Source organism: Chelonia mydas, chromosome 5 (genome assembly GCF_015237465.2).
Source record: "Chelonia mydas isolate rCheMyd1 chromosome 5, rCheMyd1.pri.v2, whole genome shotgun sequence".
In the NCBI taxonomy this organism is placed as follows: Eukaryota; Metazoa; Chordata; order Testudines; family Cheloniidae; genus Chelonia; species Chelonia mydas.
The window spans coordinates 24,770,905-24,794,597 of NC_051245.2; the positions used below are offsets into that span (position 1 = coordinate 24,770,905).

The window sequence follows — 23,693 nt, forward strand, 5'->3', positions numbered from 1 at the left end:
CCACACCAAAATCGGGGGCCAGGGCTGGGCGTGCATGCAATGACTCTGTCCCTCTTGCTTGCTATCTTGGTGTGCGTGGCACAGGGCCCCGGGGTGTTTCTGGGGAGGGCCAGCTCCTGTGCTGTGTCAGGGCTGGGTGCAGTCTCACCACCAAATCCATGTGCAGGGTATCTCCACATTTATTGACAAATAAAATATGTAGAACTTTAAAATATTGGGCACAGAATTTTTTTTTTTTTTGGGCACAGAATTCTCTCAGGAGTTATTAATTCTATCCTGCTTTAATACTGAGTAAGCAACAAGATGAAGAACTATGTTTTTACAGTAAACATTTCATTTCATAACTGTTTTTCTGACTGTTAAGCTATATTGCATCAAGATAAATTCTCTCTATACTTACTGATGTATATGCAGTTGCCTGAGTGTTTTTGTGAGAGATGGATGAATCCATGTGAGTCAAACCCAAGAAATTCAGACACAATGGTGGAGTTAAACGGCAGAATAACCTGTATAAATTTAATAGTTAGCAGCTTTTAAGCAATTTCCCCCCTTAATAAAATAAAATCTAAAGAATAATATCACAACTAGATATGAAGTGGCTTTTAAAAGATGAAATGCTGAATAAATTACACCTATCTGATCATCAAGGGTTATATCTGAAACACTATTGATTTAAAATTAATTTATTATTTAAAAAGAGGCAGTCCCAGAAACAATCTATATATACACACCCACAAAATATATGGTGTACTTACATGCCACTGAAAAGGAGACTGTATGCATCAGTCTGATGATGTGAAGCTAAATAATAATAATTAAATACACGAATCCTGAAGACAGTTGAGTAAACACAGATACTTAAGAAGAAGATGGTAAGGAAGCAAGCCATCTAGAAACAAAATATTCATTTTTTACTATTTCTTTCAAATTTATAATTATATCAATAACTCCTGCAATACTAGCCTATAGCAACAAAAGACTTCAGGGCAAAATTGTTTATTTCTATTGTGTCATGGAATTACAACATAACTAATGCATAAATTTAGCCTATACAGGCCTATATACAACGCTGTCAATGTCCTGCATACAAGATGTACTTAAATAAATACAGCAATGAAATCATACTTTTGAAAAACAAACATGTTAGCTCCACTAAGCTGCAAAAGTATGAAGTGTATTTTCAAACAGCTAAGAAGGATTTAAAAGGACTACCCTCCTTTCCTATTTCCACAGTGTAAAATAAAGCATGTTATAGGCTGCATTTACTGATGTAGCTGCAGTTAAATTGGGTAACTACAATTAGACAATGGTGATGAGTTGAACAAACAAAGAAATAGATTAATACTACACTACCATAAGTAGCTTGGAAGCTCTTCCTTGACTTATACAGGACCCTCTAATAATAAAATAGGCATTTTAAAGTTCACGTATTTTTGTCTGCATATGTTGGGCTCAGATCCTACGAGGTATGTCTCTCTTATGTAATTCACAGCTCCTAAGACTACGGACTTGCCGTTTGGTGGCAGTTTGGTATATTCAGAGCAAATATTGCACACATGAGAACCTTGAAAAAGAAACTAGCCCAGATGATAAGAGAATGAGGAGTCCCATATACCATGCCAACAACCCATGTCTACATAACTAGATCAAGTTACTCCAGTTTTATGTTCCTGCAGATGACTGAATTGGGTCAGACTCCACTGTTTATAATAGAGTGGTGCACAGAAGAGGAGACACTGCCACCAAATTAGTCTTAGTACCTGGGTAGCTTACAGAGCTTCTGTGGTTCAGTAGTCAGAGGTTAATTTTTCATAGATAATAGATTACAAGGGCTAAGTTTAATAAACTTGGTCTCTTTCATTACTGTAGGAACTAAAATCTGTACAATAAGATTATTAAATGAACATTCCAAACTGACCTCTATGTAAATATAGTTGTACGTTCTTTCTGCCAGTTGTATGAAGACAGCAAACAAGGACAGAACAGGTTTAGTGCTGAAAAATGTGCACTCTGACCACACAACAATTACAGAGAATGTGGCCAAAACAATAGCAAGAATTCTGTAAAACCATGGTCGAAGGAGACATTCCCAGTACCATTCTGGAAAAAAAACCCAATAAATAGCAGATTAATACAATTTATATAAGAAATAGGAAGAGATGGAAATTTTCAAAATAGTATTGTTGAGGCATGGTGCCAACTGACATGGCTAGCTGAAAAGAATCCTATCTCAAGCATATTTGCACTAAGAGTGGAATCTGTGGAGATAGTAATCTAAGAAGAACTCATTGATTTTGTGATGCCTGTAACTTTGTCTCAGGCCTAAATTATTACTTCTGAAACAATGCAACAAATATATAGAAAAAGGCAATTTCATGTTTAAAAATAAAGTATGCATACATGTATAAACTTCTAATTGGGCTGGTAACAGGAAGAACTACTCCATCCAAAAAATAAACAAAAACAAAGATTCTGTGGTTTACATTGCTTATAGGAATTAGACAGTATATTTGGAGCAATGACTGATTTTCAGTTTTTCAATTAAGAGGGTTGAATATTAAATATTCAACTGTGAAGATACTCTCTGTGCAAAAGATGTATGCTTCAATATATGTTAGCATAATTATAACTCATGTCTTTGCTAGTTTAGCCAGTGCTTCCCACAACTCACAGCCCCAGACTTGGGGAGCCTCTGTCTGGGCCAACAAAGGAAAGAAAACCTTGGGTTCCTTTAATGACTGCAGTGCACTCCACCTTTCTTCTCTTCTCCTCCTCATGGGCTTGGAGAGGTGAAATGGGAGGTGCTCCTTAGCTGACTGGCTGATCAGAATGCTGCCAAATAAGACTATTGGCTCCTGCCACCCAAGGGGAGGGCTTATTAACCCTTCCTCTTGCTTGAGGAACTATTCTTCATCTAGGAGCAGCAGCTCCTCCCTTTGGAATAAGAGTAAGACTGGGTTTTTGCCCCTTGTTGTGGGCATCATGCTAGTCACCTTTTTGACAGTAGGAAGACATTTTCCCCAAATTGCAAGATTGGCCTGGTATGGGGTTTTTTGCCTCTCTCTCCACAGCTCAGGAACCTAGAGAGTAGGTTAGGTTATTAAATTAATGTTGTTGCACTTTGGCAGGTTCACAATGCATCATTCTATAGTGGGTTAGTTCCCTGATAAACTGGAAATGGAAACTGGATTACGAGAAGGCATCTCCTAAAGAAGGAGCAGAATGGGGCTGGGGCTCCAACTGTCTGGTACAGTGAGAAAACCACATCTTTTCCTCGTACCCTCAACTCTTCTAGGAGGGGACGGTGGAAGAGTCACAGCAATGGTACTGGCCCAACTTAAAGGTATGGAGAGCTGAAGGCAGCCCTCTCTAAGGTGTTACGGATTATGGAAGGCAGGATGACCTGCACTGAATGAGTTATTGCTGGATAATTTTCTAGTTGTGTTGCTTGCTAATGTTGCAAATTGTTTTTGTTCCTATAGTGTCCAGGAAAAATCTTTTGGAATTTCTGTGGAGGTGGCCATTATGTTGTATCTAAGTGCTCTTAATTTGCCTTCACATTAAGTTTATTATTAGAAATACAACTGCTTTTTGGCAACTGGGGGAGGGAGCATGTCTATTCCATCACATGAGCACAAAGGGATGTATATTTGCCTATTGCTACTACTATACATGAATATTACTCACACAGGAGAAAAAATGCCATGCTCTCTACAGGAAAGCATGAGCTATAGTCATTTAGGTACTCAACATTTGTATGACAACACCTACCAACAGCTGGTGTATAGAAATATCGGGTAATTCTGTTTTCAGGTTCTTGGAACTGAAAAGTATGAACAAACTGACGAGTTGTACTGGTTTCATTTTTCGCCACATCCTCCAAGTAGAATGCTTGTTCTAAAAGAATTCGCCACTGCACCTGCGTACGACGGTGTCTCTGAACTGAATAAATTACCTATAATAAACAAACCCCAAAGTTTCAGTTACAGAATGCTTGCTCCAAGAAATAGGAGAAAATTGTTAAACTCCACACTGACTGCTCACCACCTCATATAGGTGTATTTTGAGCTGAGTTAAACTGTGTTAAGGGTTGAGTTAAAACCAATTTGGAGCTGAATGGGTGTGAACCTAAGAGAGCTGTAAGAGATAGTTAAGAGGCCACACCTAAAACAAGGCCTAAAAGAGTCTGCCCTGAAACTAGGATCATGTGGGCAGAGGGTTCTAATGGGTGTTGTTTTGACCAGGTCTGTCTGTGGGTGTGGAAAAGACTAGCTGGAGAAGGGCAGATAAGAAACTGAGATCTGGACTACACTAAAAAGTTAAGTTGATCTAAGTCAACTTGCATTGACCTAGTTGTGCATGTCTCTACTCTTATACAAGGAGTCCACGGACTTACAACGCCCGACTTACATCGGACGCCACTTACGCTGCTTTTCAATTGACTGCCCGTTTCGCCCTTACGATGCTCGATTTGCATAAAGTTCACTTGAAATCACTCCCTGGTTGTGTTATATGGGCATGGAGCTGCAAGGGGTCACTTCTGATTGGCTTTGAGGCAGCAGGGTAGCTTGTTGCCGGGTAGTTGTTGCTGCTTATTTTTGATTGGCTGAGCCCAGGGCCAGGGGAGCCAATCAGAAAGCTTGAACACTGATTGGCGGAGGCTTAGCAAGTGTGCCGTTCTCCCTGGCTTTTGGGGCCTGTGTTGCCGGCATTCTGAGCAACGTATGCGAGTTTATATGTTTACTTGAATTCTGTTTACAAAATACAGTGTACAGTAAATACATTGATATTGCAACATTAGTCATCTATAATTCATTTAATACAAAAAACTGGGTTATTGTGGTGAAAATAGTGTGTCAAGCCTTGGTTCAGGAATCAATCCCCTCTTCATACCATTGATTCCTATGGGAAAGCGGTTTCGACTTAATTCGTTCCTCAGAATTGCGTTGTGTGTCCTAAGTCCAAGGACTCCCTGTATTTGTCTTCTGCAACCATATGCACCCCATTACAGCAACTCAATAACATCACCACCTCCCCGAGCAATGCAGAGGCCTGGTTGACCTACTTAGGTCAATGCACTGTGAGTGTAGATACTGCATCAACTGTGTTGACCCTAATAGTCCTCCAGCAGTTGTCCCACGATGCCCCTACTGCTGCAACAGTGGCCAATCCTGTCACAATTTTGAACTCCCCTGCCCAAGGTTAGAGAGACCGGAAGCCACATTCCCCCCCCTTTAAAGCCCCTACAGTCTTTCTGAAATGATTTTTCCTGACTGACTAGCTTGATGAGCACACCCACTAGCTCACTTTTGCAAGCATCTGACCCTGCTGGCTCCAAGCATGCATATAGACTACCAGATGAACTCCTGCCTGAAGCAGGAAAGAAGTCACAGAGCATCTCAGCATGTGAGAAGAGACTGTGCAAACACAGCTAAGAAACAGCCAAAGAAATATAGACATCTATGTGCAGATTGCACAGGGGATGCTGAAATGGGGGCAGAACGTGGATGGAAGTGGTGTCATGGGAAAGCGAAGAAACTCCAGTAGGCAAACCAGAAGGCAAGGGATGCAAACAACAAATCTGGTACTTCCACAGACCTGCTTCTTCTATGATGAAGAACATGCCATACTTGGAGGGGAGCCCACTAGCCTCCTGCCTATGACTGGATACTTTGTGGGACCCTGAGACAGAGACCCCCCAAAGGCACATGGTGAGGTGGAGGGATGGTGGCAGCGATGAGGAGGGGGACTGAAACCAGGCGGTGAGTCAGGAGTTATCAAACTCCACTGAACTCAAGCCAGCCCCACCTGGTGAGTGCAGGTGAGCCCTGGTAACCATGAACATACACTATGCCTTGTAAGAATTGTTTACCTTTTCATTTCCCAAAAATCTAATCTCCCTTCCTCCCTTGGCTGCCCACCTGCCCTTCTTCCCCATTTAAAAATGGTGCCCATCCCATCTGCAAGTAGAAAGAGTAAACACTGACTTTTGATGGCTTACTTGTAATATGTTAGAAAAAAAAATTATTCTCTAACATTTTACTAATAAGTAGCATAATAGTCTAAATACACAATCCACATCTAATCACTATCCTGCGCTCAGAGAGGTAAAAGAACAAGGCAGAGGTGGTGTCTGCACTTCCATTCTTTGGTTTGTTGGGCTGGACAGGGGACCACATGGAATACTTTGGTTATCTGAACAAGAATGTCCCTTTTATCCTTGAGTGATCTTGATGAAACTTTCATGGAGATACTCTGGAATAGTCTCCCAAACATTTCAAGGCACTGTAGTTTGTTTCTTCCCCTGCAATAGGACACTTTCCCACACCACTCTGCAATGAGTTGCACTGCCACCATTACAGTAAATAGGCTAGCAGCATATGGGCCTGGGCTGGTTTCAGAACACCAGTTGAAGATTATCTCTCTGTGTATTGGTCACCCCCAGGAGGGAGATATCAGCCAAAATCACCACTGCCTGCGAAGATATTGACAATATTCACCACACTTTCCCTCTATAGCATCTAAAACATTCTATGCAACAGTATACCCTCTTCCTTTCATGGTAGGCCAGGGCCTGCTCACCATGGTTTAACCTACGGAGCGGTGCTGTAATAAGGCACTTCAAAACTACAGTGACAATTGGCATTTCTTTTTAAAGGTATTTAGAGGAATAATGTAAGGGAATGTTGAGACTTATCTTTCCCTTTCTGTTGTGACTGTAAATCTTAAAAGGTACCTGCTCTAATCAAAAGCCCTCTGGTGTGGTGGCTTGAGAGGTGCTCCCTCCACGCCCGCTGAACATCTGACCTTATCAAGAGGAGAAAGAAGTGGACTGGGAGGATATGTTCTGTGAGATCCTCCAGTCCTCTACGGCTACTGGCAATGAAGAAAGGGGTTGGAAGGGGCCATATGGCCATGGTGAAGGACCAAGAATGAAGAGATCAGTTGCTTCAAGAGAGGCAAAAGGTCTGAAAGGTGCATTGAGAAGTGCACCAGGATATCAAGGGTTTGCTAAGCAACTCAGATGTTGCAGAGCATTATCAATCTACATGTCCAAAGACCCCAGACTCAGCAGCCTTTCTAATCCCTGGTCACTACTCTACACACACACACCCCTACCTCTCTTCCCCACCCTCCACACACCTCATAACAGATTGCAGCATGGTATGAACCCTTACCACTACCACTCCATGCCAGAGGAAAAACGAGGAGAATCGTAACCATACATATAACAACGTGTGAAAACCACAAGATCAGCCACAATACACTACATATTTCGTAACATGACAAACATACATTTTTAATATGTAAATGTAAACGTTTATTGTTTATTTGGATTTTTACAGTACTGGTTAACCTGTTACAGTGCTGATAAAATGTCTTTACCTTGTGTTTTTGCACTTTAATTTTGTTTCCTGTTTCTTTGCACATAATAAGGTTCTATGCTGCATTACAGAATTCATAATGGGAGTCAGTAACTCACCATACACTCAAAGGCACACTAGTTCATAAAAGCATCACATTATACTGGTGTGGCTGACTGCTAAAATAGACTTTTAAAGCCTCCCTGAACTGACTACATGGTTGGCATTTCTAATAGCCATTGTGTCTGGCTATTCAAATTCAGCAGACAACCAGTCCACCTCACCCCTCCACCCTTCCGGCAGCCTTTTTTCCTTTGCCTCTCAGATATCAGGCAATACACAACAACATGCAGCTATGATGATGGGTATTTTTGCCTCACTGAAACCCAAGCTAGTGAGTAAACAAGACCAGCAACACTTCAATCTACCAAAAGCACATTAAACAGTCATCCTGCTGAGCTAGTAGTTGAATCTTTCTTTGGTGATGTCTAGGTAGCCAGTGTATGACTCCATGAGCCGGGGCACAAGGAGTATGCTGGGTCCCCCAGAATCACTACAAGCATTTCAGTACTGCCAATGGTAATGTGCTGGTCAAGAAAGAATGCCCCTTTTTATAGCTTTTGGAAAAGTCCTGTGTTCTTAAAGATGCGAGTTTCATGCAACTTCCCTGACCAGCCCATGCTGATATCAGTGAAGTGTCGGCCATGATCCACTAGCACTTTCGTAACAACAAACAGAAAGAGATGCTTTTCTATGTATCTACTAGCAAGGTGAGGTGATGCCAGAACAGGGATATGTGCCCTGTTGCTGCAAATCCACTCTGATTTGCTGCATATTGCCAATAGTTACAGTCCTATGCAGCAGGAAATGCTTAGTGGCCTTGCAAACTTGGATGACAACAGCCCGCACTGTGGATTTTCCAACTCCAAACTGATTGGTCACTGACGGACAGCAATCTGGCATTGCAAACCCACAGAACTTGATGGCCACTTGCTTCTTCACTGTCAGTGCAGATCTCATTCTGGTGTCCTGCACTCGAAGTCTGAAGCAAACTCAGCACACAGATCCAGGAACGTGGCCTTTCGCATCTGGAAGTTCTGCAGCCACTGCTCATCATCCCAAACCTGCATTACAGTGTGATCCCACCAATCACTGCTCGTTTCTCAGGCCCAGAAGTGGCAAACCACAGCGTGGAACTAGTCCATGAATGCCAGCAGTAACCTGACATTTTTATTCACTGTGCCCAACATCCAGTTATTGTGATATTCCTCATCTCTTTTTCCTCATCACATCCCCACTTGTAGTAATACTCATTCAAGTTCCACAAAGGAGAATAGTGCATCCTGTATTAGCAATGGTCATTAAAATTTTGCTGCGCTCTACAGGGTTCATGCTTCTGTCAGGCAGATGGCAGAGACCGAAAAGCAGCACGTAGGACTGTGGGAATTTTAAAAAACAGTGCAAAAGTTATGAGATAGAACAAGCATTATGGGATGGGAACTTGACCTTTAGTTCTCAGAAATCCCTGGGTAAATTGCTGCTATCCCACAAAGCACTGCAAAAATGTTTAACAAAGCATTGAACTGGATGGCGGTGCAGGGAATGCTGGGATATCCACATTTTCCATTGATGCAACCATTTGGTGTGAGAACAAACACTCCGCACAGCGACGACACCAACAGCCAAGTGTACATGCACCCAAGTGATATACAAAAGCTGGCAAGAGTATGCCAATGTAACTTGTGTCAAATGAACTCTGTAACGTAGATTTGGCCTAAGCGGGACTTAGAATACATCTATAATGCAAATGGGAGGTGTGACTGTAGCAGATGTATGCATACCCAAGCTAGCTTTCATCTAGTTAAATCAAAGCGACCTTGAGTAACAACAGCAGTGTAGTTGTGGCACCACGGGATAGCTACTCATGTATGGGTCCTGGGTGGAGCTCTGCTTGTGGCATGCCTACATATGTTACAATCACACCTCCCAGTTGCAATGTAGACATATCCTGAGAAGGAGAGCAAGAAAGCCAAGCACCAGTCTGTAAGCCCTAGGAAAAGATGTGACCCTGGGAAAAGCCTAGAAAGAGGTTCTGAGTCAGGAGTCCTGACTGAAAGAGGTTTAGGCCTGTTAACTAAGAAATTACTACTTTTGCTTTTAGTTTCTTTTGCATTTGGAGAAGCAGAACTTTGTACATTCCCTGTAAACAGACAAGATTGCACTGAATAAGATTCAGTCATCAATTTCTACTCCCAACTAGAACAACTTACAAGGCCCTGAACTTTGACTAGCTGCTAAAGTTAAAAAGGAGTAACAGGTACAAAGATGACTTCTGCCTATTTTTTGATCGTGTGTATTTAATTCTATTTATAAAAAGAGATGTGAAAGGAGTATTTTCTTTCCCCCACCATTTTCTTTCTTTATCTCCACAATGAGTTTCTTGTGCTTTCACTACGATTTCTGTTTGACATTCTTCATTAGAGCACATATAGTGCTATGCCTCATCACATCTATTTAAAACATGCTACAACATATCATAGGATAAGCAATTTTTATTCCAAAAGATATTCCTTTTGAATTTCATACATTAATATATGTTTTGTTCCACTTTCAGAAACAGAACAAACAGGTACAGTTTTATGAGCAGAATAAAAAAAAAAATCATGAAAATTAAGGATCTCAGTTTATTTGTCAACTATTTAAGAACAAACAATGGTCTTAAATGAATAAGTTAGCAAGAGAAGTGATGTTGCAACAGAAACTTATCGAGTTACCTGTTTGTGAAGTTTGACCAGACTTTTCTCACTTGGATAGTTGTTTTGCCTGTCATCAAAATCTTCATAGTCATCCATATTCCTACCCATTCTTTCCTGGTATTCAGTAGGACACTGGTAGGAAAAGGAAAATAATTGAAATACTTCATTTATGGAAGCAGAGCATACATTACCAGTACGATATGGTCTTTTATTGAAGTCTTAAAATATTTTTTTTGGAGAGTAGATGCAATTTCACTTAAAATGCATTTCACTTAAAATATTCAATTTCTTTCCCCTCCGATACTGCAAAGGATTCACTTATAAAAGTGGAGTCTGCATTTCCCTGTATGTAAATGATCACGTTTGAAGAATATAAAAAAAAAAAAGACATATCTTGTTAAAGAAAAATGTATTTTATTCAAGTTTGTATGAATAAATTCAGAATAGGATACAGTACATAGAAGCAGAAAGAATATTTATTTTTCAGTTATCCTTTACAATGTAATTTTAGTGCTAGATATGGAAAAAACTATATATCAACCACCAAAGAATAGCTCAAACTAAATTTATAGAAGACAAGCAATTATATACACCATACTACACAGATGTGATTGCATTGAGAGGTTGACTCTCATAAGAAGAGATTATAAATTATAACTCAAGTGTTAGGTCAGCAGATCATCAAGATGAAAATCTTTTCTAAAAGTTACATTATGTTCAAAAATGCTCTGTGCTTGCTTTCCATATTCTAGAAGAAGTCCTAATACTATAAACAGAATCCCAATTTAATAATTTCACATTTCATAACAACATAATTAGGACAGCTGGTATTCAAGTGAGCTTTTAAGAATAACAGCTTTCAAAAGGTTTTCATTTATTGAAACAAAATAAACTACGAGAAAAGAAATTCTCACATTGGACAAGAGTCTTAAAAGGGCTAAAAAGTCAGATTTTGATACGTTCAGGAACTTACAAAAGAGCAAGAATCTCTAAAACTGTAGAATTCATTAATTACCTTTTTCAATATTGTATCAACGCATTTTCTCAAAGGGTGATTATACTTGATACCCTCATTCACTTTACGGACTTCCTGTTTAAAACAAAAAAACAACCCAGAAACATTACATGTCATTTCAGTGTATGAAGTAGCTAAAAGCTCTTAAGTGGAAATCTTATGTGACCCACTAGAGGTCCCTGCCAACCCAAATGATTCTTCAAAAATTTTGAAACTTCTTACCAATGAATGTTGCTGAGCTTTATTACGCAAATCAACAATATAAAATAATTTCACAATATTCTCTATAGTATAGGAAAGTAAATCAGAAAAACTCTTGGCATCAAATAGACCTACAAATGCTATCATGTCTGTGCGTGCACACAAAAGAGAAACTGATGGTCTGCTTTTAATCAGGCACATTGAGGGGAAAATGCTTTTTGTTTTAATTTGGGGATGGGAAATAAGTTTTATTCTTGCCTGATTTTGTCATATATTGTTTAATACTGGTATGTGACTCAATGTGAGTGGGTTATAAGACATGCAAAATGAGCCAGGGTGCACTGCTAGTGGCTTTAGATATTTGTTGTGGTGACTCACGTGGGAAGTAAACTTGGAAGTGGCAGAAAGTGACTCATCCCAGGTTCCTTCAGAGAATCCCCTTGTTGCCATTAAGGATTTTTTGAATATTCTGTAATCCCTCTGCCTAGGTATTGCCCTCTCACCTCTGGTTGCCACATTTCAAAGAATGTTTGACAAGCATCAATAATAGCTGAGTAGATGGAAGATGCTGCCTGACACACAGGCAAGTTTTGTCACAGCTGTTTCCAGCCAAGAACTCAGTGATGCACCAGGCTTGGACAGGTCAAAGAGATGGGGGAGAATCATATATCTTCCTCCATCCAATTGGTAATGCATGAGATAACTATTTTATAGAGTTTACTCAAGGATCTGGGTGTTTTCTGTGCTCCTACAGGAAGACTGAAATCTACAGTTCTTCTGGTGTACTAGTGACAAGTTTATCTGGAGATCTACAGTTGAATTCTCTGAGCTGGTGTCAGCACTGTTTGAGGTCTCGGGTATTATTGCCCTTGAGAATTTCACCAATGTCAAGGAATGTATTATATCATGTGACGCAGATATCCAAAGCATAGTGCATTCACTTTCAGAATAAGTTCATAACATTTCAAACCTTAAAATCACAACAAGCTTTCAGATACTAGACATTTTAGCACTGGTTTTACTTTCTAGAACTAATGATGCCCTCCCTGAGTGTTGTAGTTCTTGTGGGTTGCAGATATTGGACCTCAAAATCTGTAAGCAATCCCTCCAGCCAGGAGTGCTTTTCAGGCAATAAACTATGACTGAATATCGGAAGTTCTAAAGGCTCAGAAAGCATAATTTTCAGTTCATAGATCTGCAAAATTGTCAGTATCTCTTTCACCAAAACATCCCCAGAATAAGGAGATGAAGTTTCCGCTGCCATTTTATCACACCTATGTTAGGATATAGATATTCAGGGCTGTCTGCAAAGGTCTATACTTTAAGAATTTAAGTATATTCTTATCACTTAGATAGTTATAGAGGTATAAAAGAAAGAATCAAAATCACTGTCTGCCAGTGTAAGGGCCTGCTCTTACTGTGACAGTCTGAGGCCCTGTTCTTAGGCTAAGGCCTTTGGCTAAGCAGCAGAGGCAGCCATAAGCTGGGAAGCGACCGGTCACATCCTTACATTCCAAACTAGTCACACTGAAATAAGGTGCTATTGGGCTGTTAGGAATACAGTCCTGTCCTGATAATGCCTATCACCTCCAGAGTAATGGAAGAGCCTAGAAGATTTAAAGAAAACTTAGTTTGATAGCATCCTGTCTGGCAAGAACTCATTTATCAATAGCTGGGATGTGAAATCCTCATTTTTTGTTGTTCTATCACTGTTGTCCCCATTTCCCTATTGTTTGTCTATGTCTATGTCTGGTTCTGTGATTGTTTCCGTCTGCTGTATAAAAATTTTGTTGGGTGTAAACTAATTAAGGTGGTGGGATATAATTGGTTAGATAATCATGTTACAATATGTTAGGATTGGTTAGTTAAATTTCAGTGAAATGATTGGTTAAGGTATGGCTAAGCAGAACAAAGTTTTACTATATAGTCTGCAGTCAATCAGGAAGTAAGGGGGGAATGAGAACAGGGAATGGGGTGGGAAATTGGAATCATGTTTTGCTAATGGGTGGGGAATGGGAACAGGGACACAGGCAAGGCTCTGTGGTGTCAGAGCTGGGAACGGGGACGCTGAGGAAGGAAACTGGAATCATGCTTGCTGGAAGTTCACAATAAACATCCCATTGTTTGCACCTTTGGACTTCGGGTATTGTTGCTCTCTGTTCATGCGAGAAGGACCAGGGAAGTAAGTGGGTGAAGGAATATGCCCCCTAACACACTGTATATATGTAGGAAGAGTTACCATACCATACAAATCCCCACAAGCGTCAAATGCATAATTTTATGGTCATGGGCACTAGAACAGGACAGTAAATACTAGTTGTTGAATTTCTTTGATTCACACTTTGTTCTTAATAGAAGATTTGATTCTATTGCTCACTGGCAAATCATAGGAATGAAGAATAATGGTAGTGCATTTCTCAAGAGAATCTCTTTGGAAAACAAATATACCTTCTGTTCACTCATCAAAAAGAAGTATAAATAAAATCAAGAAACAGATCCTGAATATATTATTACAAGATAGATTTTTAAGAATGAAAGTTTTTAAGTAGCGCACAAAAGTGTTAACAGTGTAAGCTGCATGAGCATTAATGGGGTCTGTGCACTAAATCTTTATGCATGCACCCCTTATTGATCAGCACTGATCCAAGAGTCAACACCTGATGATTGCTGTTCTCGTTGCTGATGCACCACATCAAATTACCACCATGTAGCCGTTTGTAAGCTCTTCAGAGCAGATACTGTTTTTACTTCTGATTTTATACAATAATTAGCACCCCGACTGGGACCTCTGGCCACTTCCATAATTTCATGACAGTAACTTTCTAAAGTAGGCTCGTGTTACTTAAGATGTTCCTCCTTTTGAGGAAATGTGGAATTGAAGATGAATAATAAACCCTCCCCACTTTATATTTCTTAATTAAAATTAGCTTGTTCACCTCCATAATATCTTCTAAGTTCTCCTCTGCATCTGCTTTTTCAGTCATCAGTTTGGCAACCTTGAAATAAGTCTTCATGAGAAGGTACCCCTTTTTTGCTCCATTCCAGTGAGAGCGTGGAATTTCTACCAAACCATACCCCAACAACAACACAAGAAGGAAAAGACCCCATGTGTTGGCAGCTGCTATCCCAATTGTCTGAAGCTGGTTCCTAAAACAGAAGAGTGACCGCCAGTAAGTAATTACGTTTTCACATACACAGAACCAAGATTAGTTTCCTATCTACTACTCTGTCACACTTGAAACTGCTGGCATTGTCTATATCTTCCAAGTCTTTGAAACAAGCCAGAGGTTTCTCTTGCAGATAGGCCACCTCCCATGCTGAAGCACTGAAAGGGTTGAGTATCCACCACCAGGCTAGAGCAGTCCCCAGCTTTCCTTAACATGCTGCCCCGGAAGATCTTCTTGTCTATCATACAGAGACTAAGCTGGGGAGAAAAGGAGAAGATGACAAAGATATCCTGAAACGAGAGACCCCAGAAAAAGCCACCAAGAAGCCTCTGCCTTAAACGAGCAACGTGAGTGCTGTTCACCAGGTGCACTCATACGGAGTGCTGAGAGGCAGACTATACTGGGAAAAACAACATACAAGAGTCACCTTTTCCTGCCTCTGAAGCTTAAGGGGCAGGGGCATGCAAGGGGAAAGAATAAATCAGAAAATCCAGCAGCAAACTTGCTGGAACAATAGACTACCATGCCAGAGATGATGGTAGAGGTTTATATTAATTTGTACTATTTTCCATATTTTCAAGTGTCTTTTTTAATGCTAGCAAGTTTCTTTGTAAATACTACATTCCAGGATTTGAAAAGACGTTTATTGATTGAAGTCTTCCATTTCAAAGTTAACTGCAGATAAAGGCCCAGATCAAAAATTTAAATGTGATCCCAGAAATATTTAAACAGACAATACTACCACAAGCCTTCCTAAAAAAAACCTGACCAATAAAAGTTTTTCCAGAAATGCCATCTGAAAAGCAAGTGCTAGAGAGAAAATATTGGAAATCAGACTAAACCATATACAAATTATACACACACACACACACGTACGTCTTGAAAAAAAAAACATCAATAGAAACAGTAGTATATTCAGGGAAAGTCTGGAGCAGAGGTGGGTAAACTACGGCACGTGGGCCACATCCAGCCTGTGGGACCATCATGCCTGGCCCTTGAGCTCCTGGCCTGGGAGGCTGGCCCCTGGCCCCTCCCCAGCTGTTCCCCCTCCCCTGCAGCCTTACCTTGCTATGCCACCGGTGCAATGCTCTGGGCGGTGTGGCTGCAGAGCCCGGCCTGACCTGATGCTCTGTGCTTTGCGGTGCGACTGCCTGTCCTGCTGCAGCCAGGCTGCCAGCCACCGGTGCTCCAGGCAGTGCGGTAAGGGAGTAGGGGGGTTGGATAGAGGACAGGGGAGTTCGGGGGGTGGTCAGAGGGTGGGGAACAGGGGGGTTGAATGGGGAGAGGTCCTGAGGGGCAGTCAGGGGTGGGAGTTCCGGGGGTGGTCAGGGAGCATGGGGTGTGGATGGGGCAGGAGTCCTGGGGGGCCATCAGGGGGTGTGGATGGGGGCAGGGCCATGCCTGGCTGTTCGGGGAGGCAGAGCCTCCCCTAACTGGCCCTCCATACAATTTCAGAAACCCGATGCGGCCCTCAAGCCAAAAAGTTTGGCCGCCCCTGGTCTAGAGCAAATCCGAATTCTAGGTTAGATTAGTACTGCCCAACTTCTCCATTGCAGAGATATTGTGAGAAATACAAACACATTTTAAAAAACAAAGACAAATACTTGCAATAGTATTACTCTTACCATTGTAGATTGAAATTTGGATTTACAGCCACATATATTAAAAATGCTCCAAAAATCAGCAAGTAAGTGCCATAATAGATTGCATTCTCAATCAATGCAGTTTTAATCTTTCCAGTAATGGAGAATCCTCCTGATCTAGCATATGACTGCATGAAAGGTAAGAGAATCCTAGAACCAAACAAAAATACATTAATGATGTAAGATTTTTCCATCTTACCCTATTTGCCAGTTTTCACTTGCAGAGTTCTCCTAGCAAAACCTGTTACCTATTACATTTGTGTTCTCTTTAGATACATCTAGTTGACAGTAAACCTTGAAATAACTTGTGTTTAGATTAATATCTATAGACAGCTTTAGTATGAAAAACCACCACTTATAAGAGCACTACAGGCTTTTCTCCTCTTGATCATAGTTTCACATTAATACACTAACCAATGTATCTAAAACAAGGCATACACATATTGTTTTCCCTCTAAACATATTTGTCACAGCTACTGCAGGCATGTGCCTTCTCTTATGTAGCTCTCAAATTCCGCTAAGTCCTTTTTATAGCCTCTCATAATGATGAAATGTAGGATTTGTTCTTACACACATTTCTTGGAAGAATTCACCCTCAAAAAAGAGAGCACTGCTGAACAGAGAGACCTTGTAACATTTTGCTCTTGGGCAGGAATGGTTTTGTTTATTTGCTTGTTTTGTTCTGTGCTAAGATTATATCTCTGATTCAGAATATTAGATATAGATTGTGGCGCTTGCTCCCCCAAGAGTATACAGAAGCAATGGCAGCACAGAATAAAAGAACATTTTTATGAGCTTCAGAGTGGCCAGAGTAAGGAACATTCAGTCTGCTACACCAAAACTCTTTAATTTTGAATTTAGTTAAGTATATTTGTCTTGTATTAAGTTTTACTGTCAGTGCTTGGGTTTTTAATTGGATATATTCCTCATTAAATCCCCATTAGTTAATGGGAGTTAAACATGTTTAAATGCTTTACTGAAACTACATTAGAAGGTATTTGATTTCAAAACAATTTTCTTCTGCCAAACCACCAGATGACAATGTAAGAATCTCTCGGAATGAAATCTTAAAAGGTATTTTGTAAATACTAGCAACTTTTAGTTTCAGAATATATATTGTGGTCTTTGCGATCTAGTTCCCTCACTTACCAGGTTAAGAACTGTGATGTCCAGTATACTACACGCCAGAAGATTGGCATAATTCCATTGGGAATATAACTCCATGGTTTGAAACACTTATGTTTTCTGTAAAAAGGTCAGAGAGCCACATGTTAATTGTAAAATCTAAATATCATAATATTCATCACTTCTATCCAGAAACTATTTTCAGTCTTGCCACTGCAGAAAACTGTTTTAATTAAATGTTTTTGCATGACTAACTTGTTTCGTAAGAGATTTAGTTTATAGCCCACTTAAAAATTATGCTGATAAATACTGGCACCAAAAAGAGCACATATCTGGACAAGACAATTTCTCTTAAGGAAAAAAAAAAAAAAGAATGCCAGTTGGGACTGCCCTTTTATCAGAGACTCACCAGAAGTCAACTAGTAAGACAATTTTTTTGGTTGTGTTCAGTAAAGCATGTTCATATTTTTCTTACATAGAATGTTTCTTTTTCAGAGAACAAGATCTTAGAAAAGGAAGAGCCAAAGTGAAAAACAGTAAATGGTTGTTTTCCCTTCTATGTATTCTGTAATTATTTCTGAGGGGTGGGATTTTCAAAAACACCTAAAGGAGTGGATGCATAACTCCCATTAACTTTCAATGGAAGTTGGGTGCATAACTTCCTTAGAAGCTTTTGAAAATTCTACCCAGAGCAGTCATTACTAACAGTGCAGTTACCTAAGCATTTCCATTATAATTCAGTTTGAGAGTCAGTCATCTTTACAAAAAAACTTTCACTCAATGGGCTGATACTTTCCAAATCTAGTCTTTGCCTGAGAAAGCTGGAAACTTTGAGCAAAACCACTCAAACTGCTGAGTACAAGGAGTGTGAAAAACAAATGCTTCTAATCACCAACACATTCCTCACTACAGAATAACTTTATCTGTTTATGTATCAAAGCAGTAGGAACAGAAGGGATAAGAAAGTTACATTGTTTGACAGAGATAGCAGTTATTGAGAAGTGTTTTGGAGCGTTCCAGTGAAAAGTTGCTTTTGATTTGCCTGAGTTATTAGCAATTTGCACATGCAGAGTAGTTTAATCAGAGATATTTTTAATGATCTGCCTATGTCCCAAACTAAGGTAGGCTGCATGACTAACATGATTGCAGACAAAAAAAAAAGTTTTATTTAGTTAATGTCTTTGTTTTGCTCAAAAAGAATTTGAAGAAAAGCTAGCTGAAGACTCAAAAAGTAACAGCAATTTTTTTTTAAAGTATATCAGAATCAGAAAGCCTGCTAAACAACCAGTGGGGCCACTGGACAATTGAGATACTAAAGGAATACTCAACGGTGATCAGGCCATTGAGGAGAAACCAAATGGATTCTTTGCACTGGTCTTCACGGCTGAGAATAAGAGGGAGATTCCCAAACCTAAGCCATTCTTTTTAGGTGACAAATCTGAGGAGTAATTCCAGATTGAGGTATCATTAGAGAAGCTTTTGTAACAAATTGATAAATTAAAAAGTAATAAGTCACCAGGACCAGATGGTATTCACCCAAGAGTTCTGAAGGAACTCATATGTGAAATTGCAGAACTACTAACCATGGTATGTAACTTATCATTTAAATCAGCTTCTGTACCAGATGACTTGAGGATAGCTAATGTGATGCCAATTTTTTTAAAAGGTTCCATAGGTGATCCTGGCAATTACAGGCCAGTAAGCTTACCTTCAGGACAAATTGATTGAGTCTATAGTAAACAGAATTATCAAACATATAGATGAACATGATTTGTTGGGGAAGAGGCAACAGGTTTTCTGTAAAGGGAAATCGTGCCTCACCAATCTACTAGAATTTTTTGACGGGGTCAACAAGCATGTGGACAAGGGTGATCCAGTGGATATAGTGTGTTTAGATTTTCAGAAAGCCTTTGACAAGATCCCTCACCAAAGGCTCTTAAGCAAAGTAAGCTGTCATGGGATAAGAGGGAAGGTCCTCTCAGGGATCGGTAACTGGTTAAAAGACAGTAAACAAAGGATAGGAATAAATGGCCAGTTTTCAGAATGGAGAGTGGTAAATAGTGCTGTCCCCCATGGGTCTATACTGGGATCAGTACTCTTCAATATACTCAGAAATTATCTGGAAAAAAGGGGTAAACAGTAGGTGGCAAAATTTGCAGATGATACCAAACTACTCAAGACAGTTAAGTCCAATGCCAACTGCAAACAGTTCCAAAGGGATCTCACAAAACTGGGTGACTGGGCAACAAAAAGGCAGATAAAATTCAGTGCTGATAAATTAAAAGTAACGCACACTGGAAAACATAATCCCAATTATACATATAAAATTATGGGGGTCTAAATTAGCTGTTACCACTCACGAAAGATCTTGGAGTCATTGTGGATAGTTCTCTGAAAACATCCACTCAACGTGCAGCGGCAGTCACAAAAGCTAACAGAATGTTGGGAATCATTAGGAGAGGGATAGATAAGATGACAGAAAATATCATATGGCCTCCTATAAATCCATGGTATGCCCACATCTTGAATACTGCTTGCAGGTCTTGTCGCCCCATCTCAAGAGAGATATACTGGAATTGGAAAAGGTACAGAAAAGGGCAACAAAAATTATTAGGGGTAGGGAACAGCTTCCATATGAGCGAGTTTAATAAGACTTGGACTTTTTGTCTTGGAAAAGAGACAGCTAAGGGGGGATATGATTGAGATTTATAAAATCATGACTGGTGTGGAGAAATAAGGAAGAGTTATTTACCCCTTCTCAAAACACAAGAACTAGGGGTCACCAAATGAAATGAATAGGAAGCAGCAGGTTTAAAAAACAAACAAATGGAAGTATTTCTCCACACAATGCACAGTCAACCTGTGGAACTCTTTGCCAGAAGATGTTGTGAGAGCAAAGACTATAATAGGGTTCAAAAAAGAACTAGATAAGTTCATGGATGTTAGGTCCATCAATGGCTATTAGCCAGGATAGGCAGGGATGCAAAACCGTGCTCTAAAATGTCCCTAGTCTCTGTTTGCCAGAAGCTGGGAATGGGTGACAGGGGATGGATCAATTGATGATTATCTGTCCTGTTCCTTCCCTTTCAAGCACCTGGCATTGGCCACTGTTGGAACACAGGATACTGGACTATATGGACCATTGGTCTGACCCAGTATGGCCATTCTTATGTACAGTGTACTATAGTAAAGAGATGTGATAGTGGTTTATTTAAAGTTGTAGAAGAGATAGTAGGATAATGCATTGTTTGAGAAACAGAAAGTCTTATAATTTAAGACTGTTGAGCAATGCATACCCATCAAGGGGAAAAGTGTTGTGCATGCCACCTTAATGCTGGTATCTCCTGACTTTTCGGTGTTAAACAACCTTAATATTCTCCACTTTGGGGTGACGAAATAACAAAAATTTTGCACATACACATCAATTTGCATCCTAGAATCTCAAAATAGCTTACTGACAATTAACTAAGCCTCACGTCTCTGTGAGACAAGTAATAGTATTACATTAATTTTTCAAACATGGAAATAGCACAAAAAGGTTAAGAGATTTGTTCATGGTCAAATGGGGAAAAGCCAGAAAGAGGATCCGGATTTTATGATTTCAGTGCTCCAATCATCACACTACAACTCAGACATCTGAGTGTGATTTCTTCTCTGCCAGCAGACAGATATAGAGCACCTATCATAACTTTTGAGTTGTCTGAAATTTACAGAGGTCTACAGTCTTGGATATAATGAATACATAAACAAAGGAAAGACTGTGTGTCTCTGAAGCATGCTGTCAAGGTCAAAAACCCTAATAAGCATTAGATCTGTGGAATAATAAAAGAAATTCACAAAAGCACCTCTCTTGGCATATTCAAATTCCTTCTAAAAACCTCAGTTCTCTTGTCTTGTCTATGACAAAGTGGAGGAGGAAAGGTAACAAAATTAAAAACAATTAAAAATAAACAAAAATAGAAGCATTGAGATCTGCAGATACCTCAATCACAAGATCTTATTGTCATGCTTGTCCCTCCTCACAACATTGCCTGTTAACAGCTTTCAATCACCATGTCATGTTCAATTTAGAGTGCACTCTCTCCAGCACAGGTACTAGTTCTTTATTTGCACATTTTTGCTTACTTAAAAAGTATGCTAATGCTTTTAATATTGTGATGCAGAAAAATAAGACCGTTCTTTGTACCTTGGAGCAGAAGTAGGGTAAGATCCATTGATGATGTTGCTGCTGCTGCTGCTTTCTGGAGGGCTGGAGTTAACAGCAAGTTTGCATCGATTGTATATAGTCTAGAAGACAATGAAATCATCATGTAAACAACTATTAGGAACAAGGTGAAACAGTTATTGAAAAAAACAAGAATAGGGATACAAATCAAATTTGGCACCAAAATTAAGTGAAATGCTAATATTTCCATGGCTTTTCACTTTTAATTCTAGTAAGGCAGGTTTAAAAAAAAAATTCCTACAGTATTTGCATCCCAGCTCTTAACTAGTGCATAAAAAAATTGAGAGTGAAATTGATGAAAAACTGACCAGAAAAAATAGAGTGAAATCAATTAGTTCATTGTTCAAGCCGAGAGAAATACTAAAATTAACAGCATAAATAGTGAATTTTAAAATTCAGTTCGCTGATTTTAAATATATTTTTAACTTGACAGAACTAACAGGACATTTTATTCAACTTTACAGTTTTTAAAAGATGCCTTTTTAATTGAAAATTCTTTGTCTTATAGAGATATTTTCTACTGATTTACACAACTGTATTCTTAGTGTGTAGTGTATTTTGTGATTTTTTTTTTTTTAAAATAAAGCAATAACGTACTAAGCTTTACAAAAATGGAAAACCTTACCGTACTAACATCCAGAGGCAATATAAATACTATAAGAAAACAGAGATACCAAGCCAGCAGGGTTGCTATGATCACAAGTCTATGTTGTTTCTTGAAGTCTCCATACCGATGAAGTATGAATAAAGCCAGAAAAAAGACAAATATTATCTCAATGCCCAAAGCTGCACCACTCATTATTATATATTCACTCCAACCAGCCAATGCAGCTCACTTATGAAAGTGGGTCATAACTGTAAGACAAAAAACACATTTCATTACATTAAAACAGAGGTCCTCAAACTGTGGGGCATGCCCCCCTAGAGGGGAGTGGAGGGGACGGCCAGCCCCACTGGGGGAGGGGAAGGAGCACCACCTAGCCCCACTCCACTCCCAGCTTTGCTCCGGCCCTGCCCACAGCCCCATTCTCAACCTGCACCCCGGCCATGGCTCCATTCCTGACCCTCTTACCCCATTTCACACCGCGCCCCTGCCCCAAGCCACAGCCCTGCTCCCAGCTCCAGGGATGCTGGGGAATGTGGACAAGGGTAAGGGAGGGTGCAACCCTGAAAAGCATAGGGACCACTGCATTAAAACCTCTAGAAGATACATATGAAATAAATGAGCACTGAATGCTCAAAATATGTTTCTATGGAAGCTTACTGACACACACTTTTTAAGTTTATATAAGAACAGCATAGATGAATCATCTGACTTTCAGAAGGATCCTACTTTTCACCTAAATTTTCCATATAGTTTTACTGAGGCAGGTGACCAAGTTATCTGTCCAAAAACTTCCATGGTGAGTCAATGGCACAATTGGTATTGGACACTAAGATCCACCTGGCTTACAGTCATTTACTATAATCACAAAACAACACATTGTCCCACAGTTCTGTTAGAGAAAATAACGCATTCCTCCAGTCACATTTTGTAATATATTTATAAGGCTCCCCCTTCTCGGTCTCAAGTACTTGATATCAGATAGCATGGGTGACAACTTCTTGTTCACTAGATGAGAATATAGCCCTAACTTTTCAATTCAATAACAGCAGTAACAATCCAATACGAAATTCTGCTCTTATTTCTAACACTAAAACATACTATTTTACCATTATTTATCTCTAGCATAAGAAACGAGAGAGCTTGAACAAAGAAAAAAAAAAAAGATTTGGTAAGATACCAATTTCATTTTCAGCAAGATATTGAGAATTTTTTAAAATTAATGCTATATACCTTGATCGTATATTTAGTTATTTACTAGAGACAAGGTGGGTGAGGTAATATCTTTTATTGTACCAACTTAGGTTGATGAGAGCTTACACAGTTTTTGAGCTTACACAGAGCTCTTCTTCAGTCTGGGAAATGTACTCAGGGCTTGTCTACATTTACAATGCAGCTATACTGCTGTAGTGCTTTAGTGAAACCGCTACCTATGCCAATGGGAGAACTGCTCCCAACAGCGTAGGTATTCCACCTCCCCAAAAGGTGGCAACTATATTGACAGGAGAAGCCCTCCCATCAACATAGTGCTGTCTACTCCAGGGGGTTAGGCCGGTATGACTATGTCACTCATGGATGTGACTTTTCCATACC

At 39.8% G+C, this 23,693-nt stretch overlaps 1 protein-coding gene across 2 annotated transcripts in view; it reads right to left on the reverse strand.

Annotated features, from left to right (window-relative positions):
- The window catches only part of LMBRD2 (LMBR1 domain containing 2), a 57,247-nt gene that overhangs the window by 18,480 nt on the left and 15,074 nt on the right, over positions 1 to 23,693 (reverse strand). For both annotated transcript variants that reach the window (XM_037902639.2, XM_037902640.2), the window contains exons 2-12: positions 22,122 to 22,351; positions 21,458 to 21,558; positions 17,296 to 17,391; positions 16,129 to 16,296; positions 14,273 to 14,483; positions 11,136 to 11,210; positions 10,139 to 10,252; positions 3,772 to 3,955; positions 1,919 to 2,100; positions 756 to 889; positions 401 to 506 (exon numbers count right to left, since the gene is read on the reverse strand). In XM_037902639.2, coding sequence (XP_037758567.1) covers positions 401 to 506; positions 756 to 889; positions 1,919 to 2,100; positions 3,772 to 3,955; positions 10,139 to 10,252; positions 11,136 to 11,210; positions 14,273 to 14,483; positions 16,129 to 16,296; positions 17,296 to 17,391; positions 21,458 to 21,558; positions 22,122 to 22,295 — 1,545 coding nt within the window. In that variant the 5' untranslated portion in view covers positions 22,296 to 22,351. The remainder of the gene's footprint in view (positions 1 to 400; positions 507 to 755; positions 890 to 1,918; positions 2,101 to 3,771; positions 3,956 to 10,138; positions 10,253 to 11,135; positions 11,211 to 14,272; positions 14,484 to 16,128; positions 16,297 to 17,295; positions 17,392 to 21,457; positions 21,559 to 22,121; positions 22,352 to 23,693) is intronic.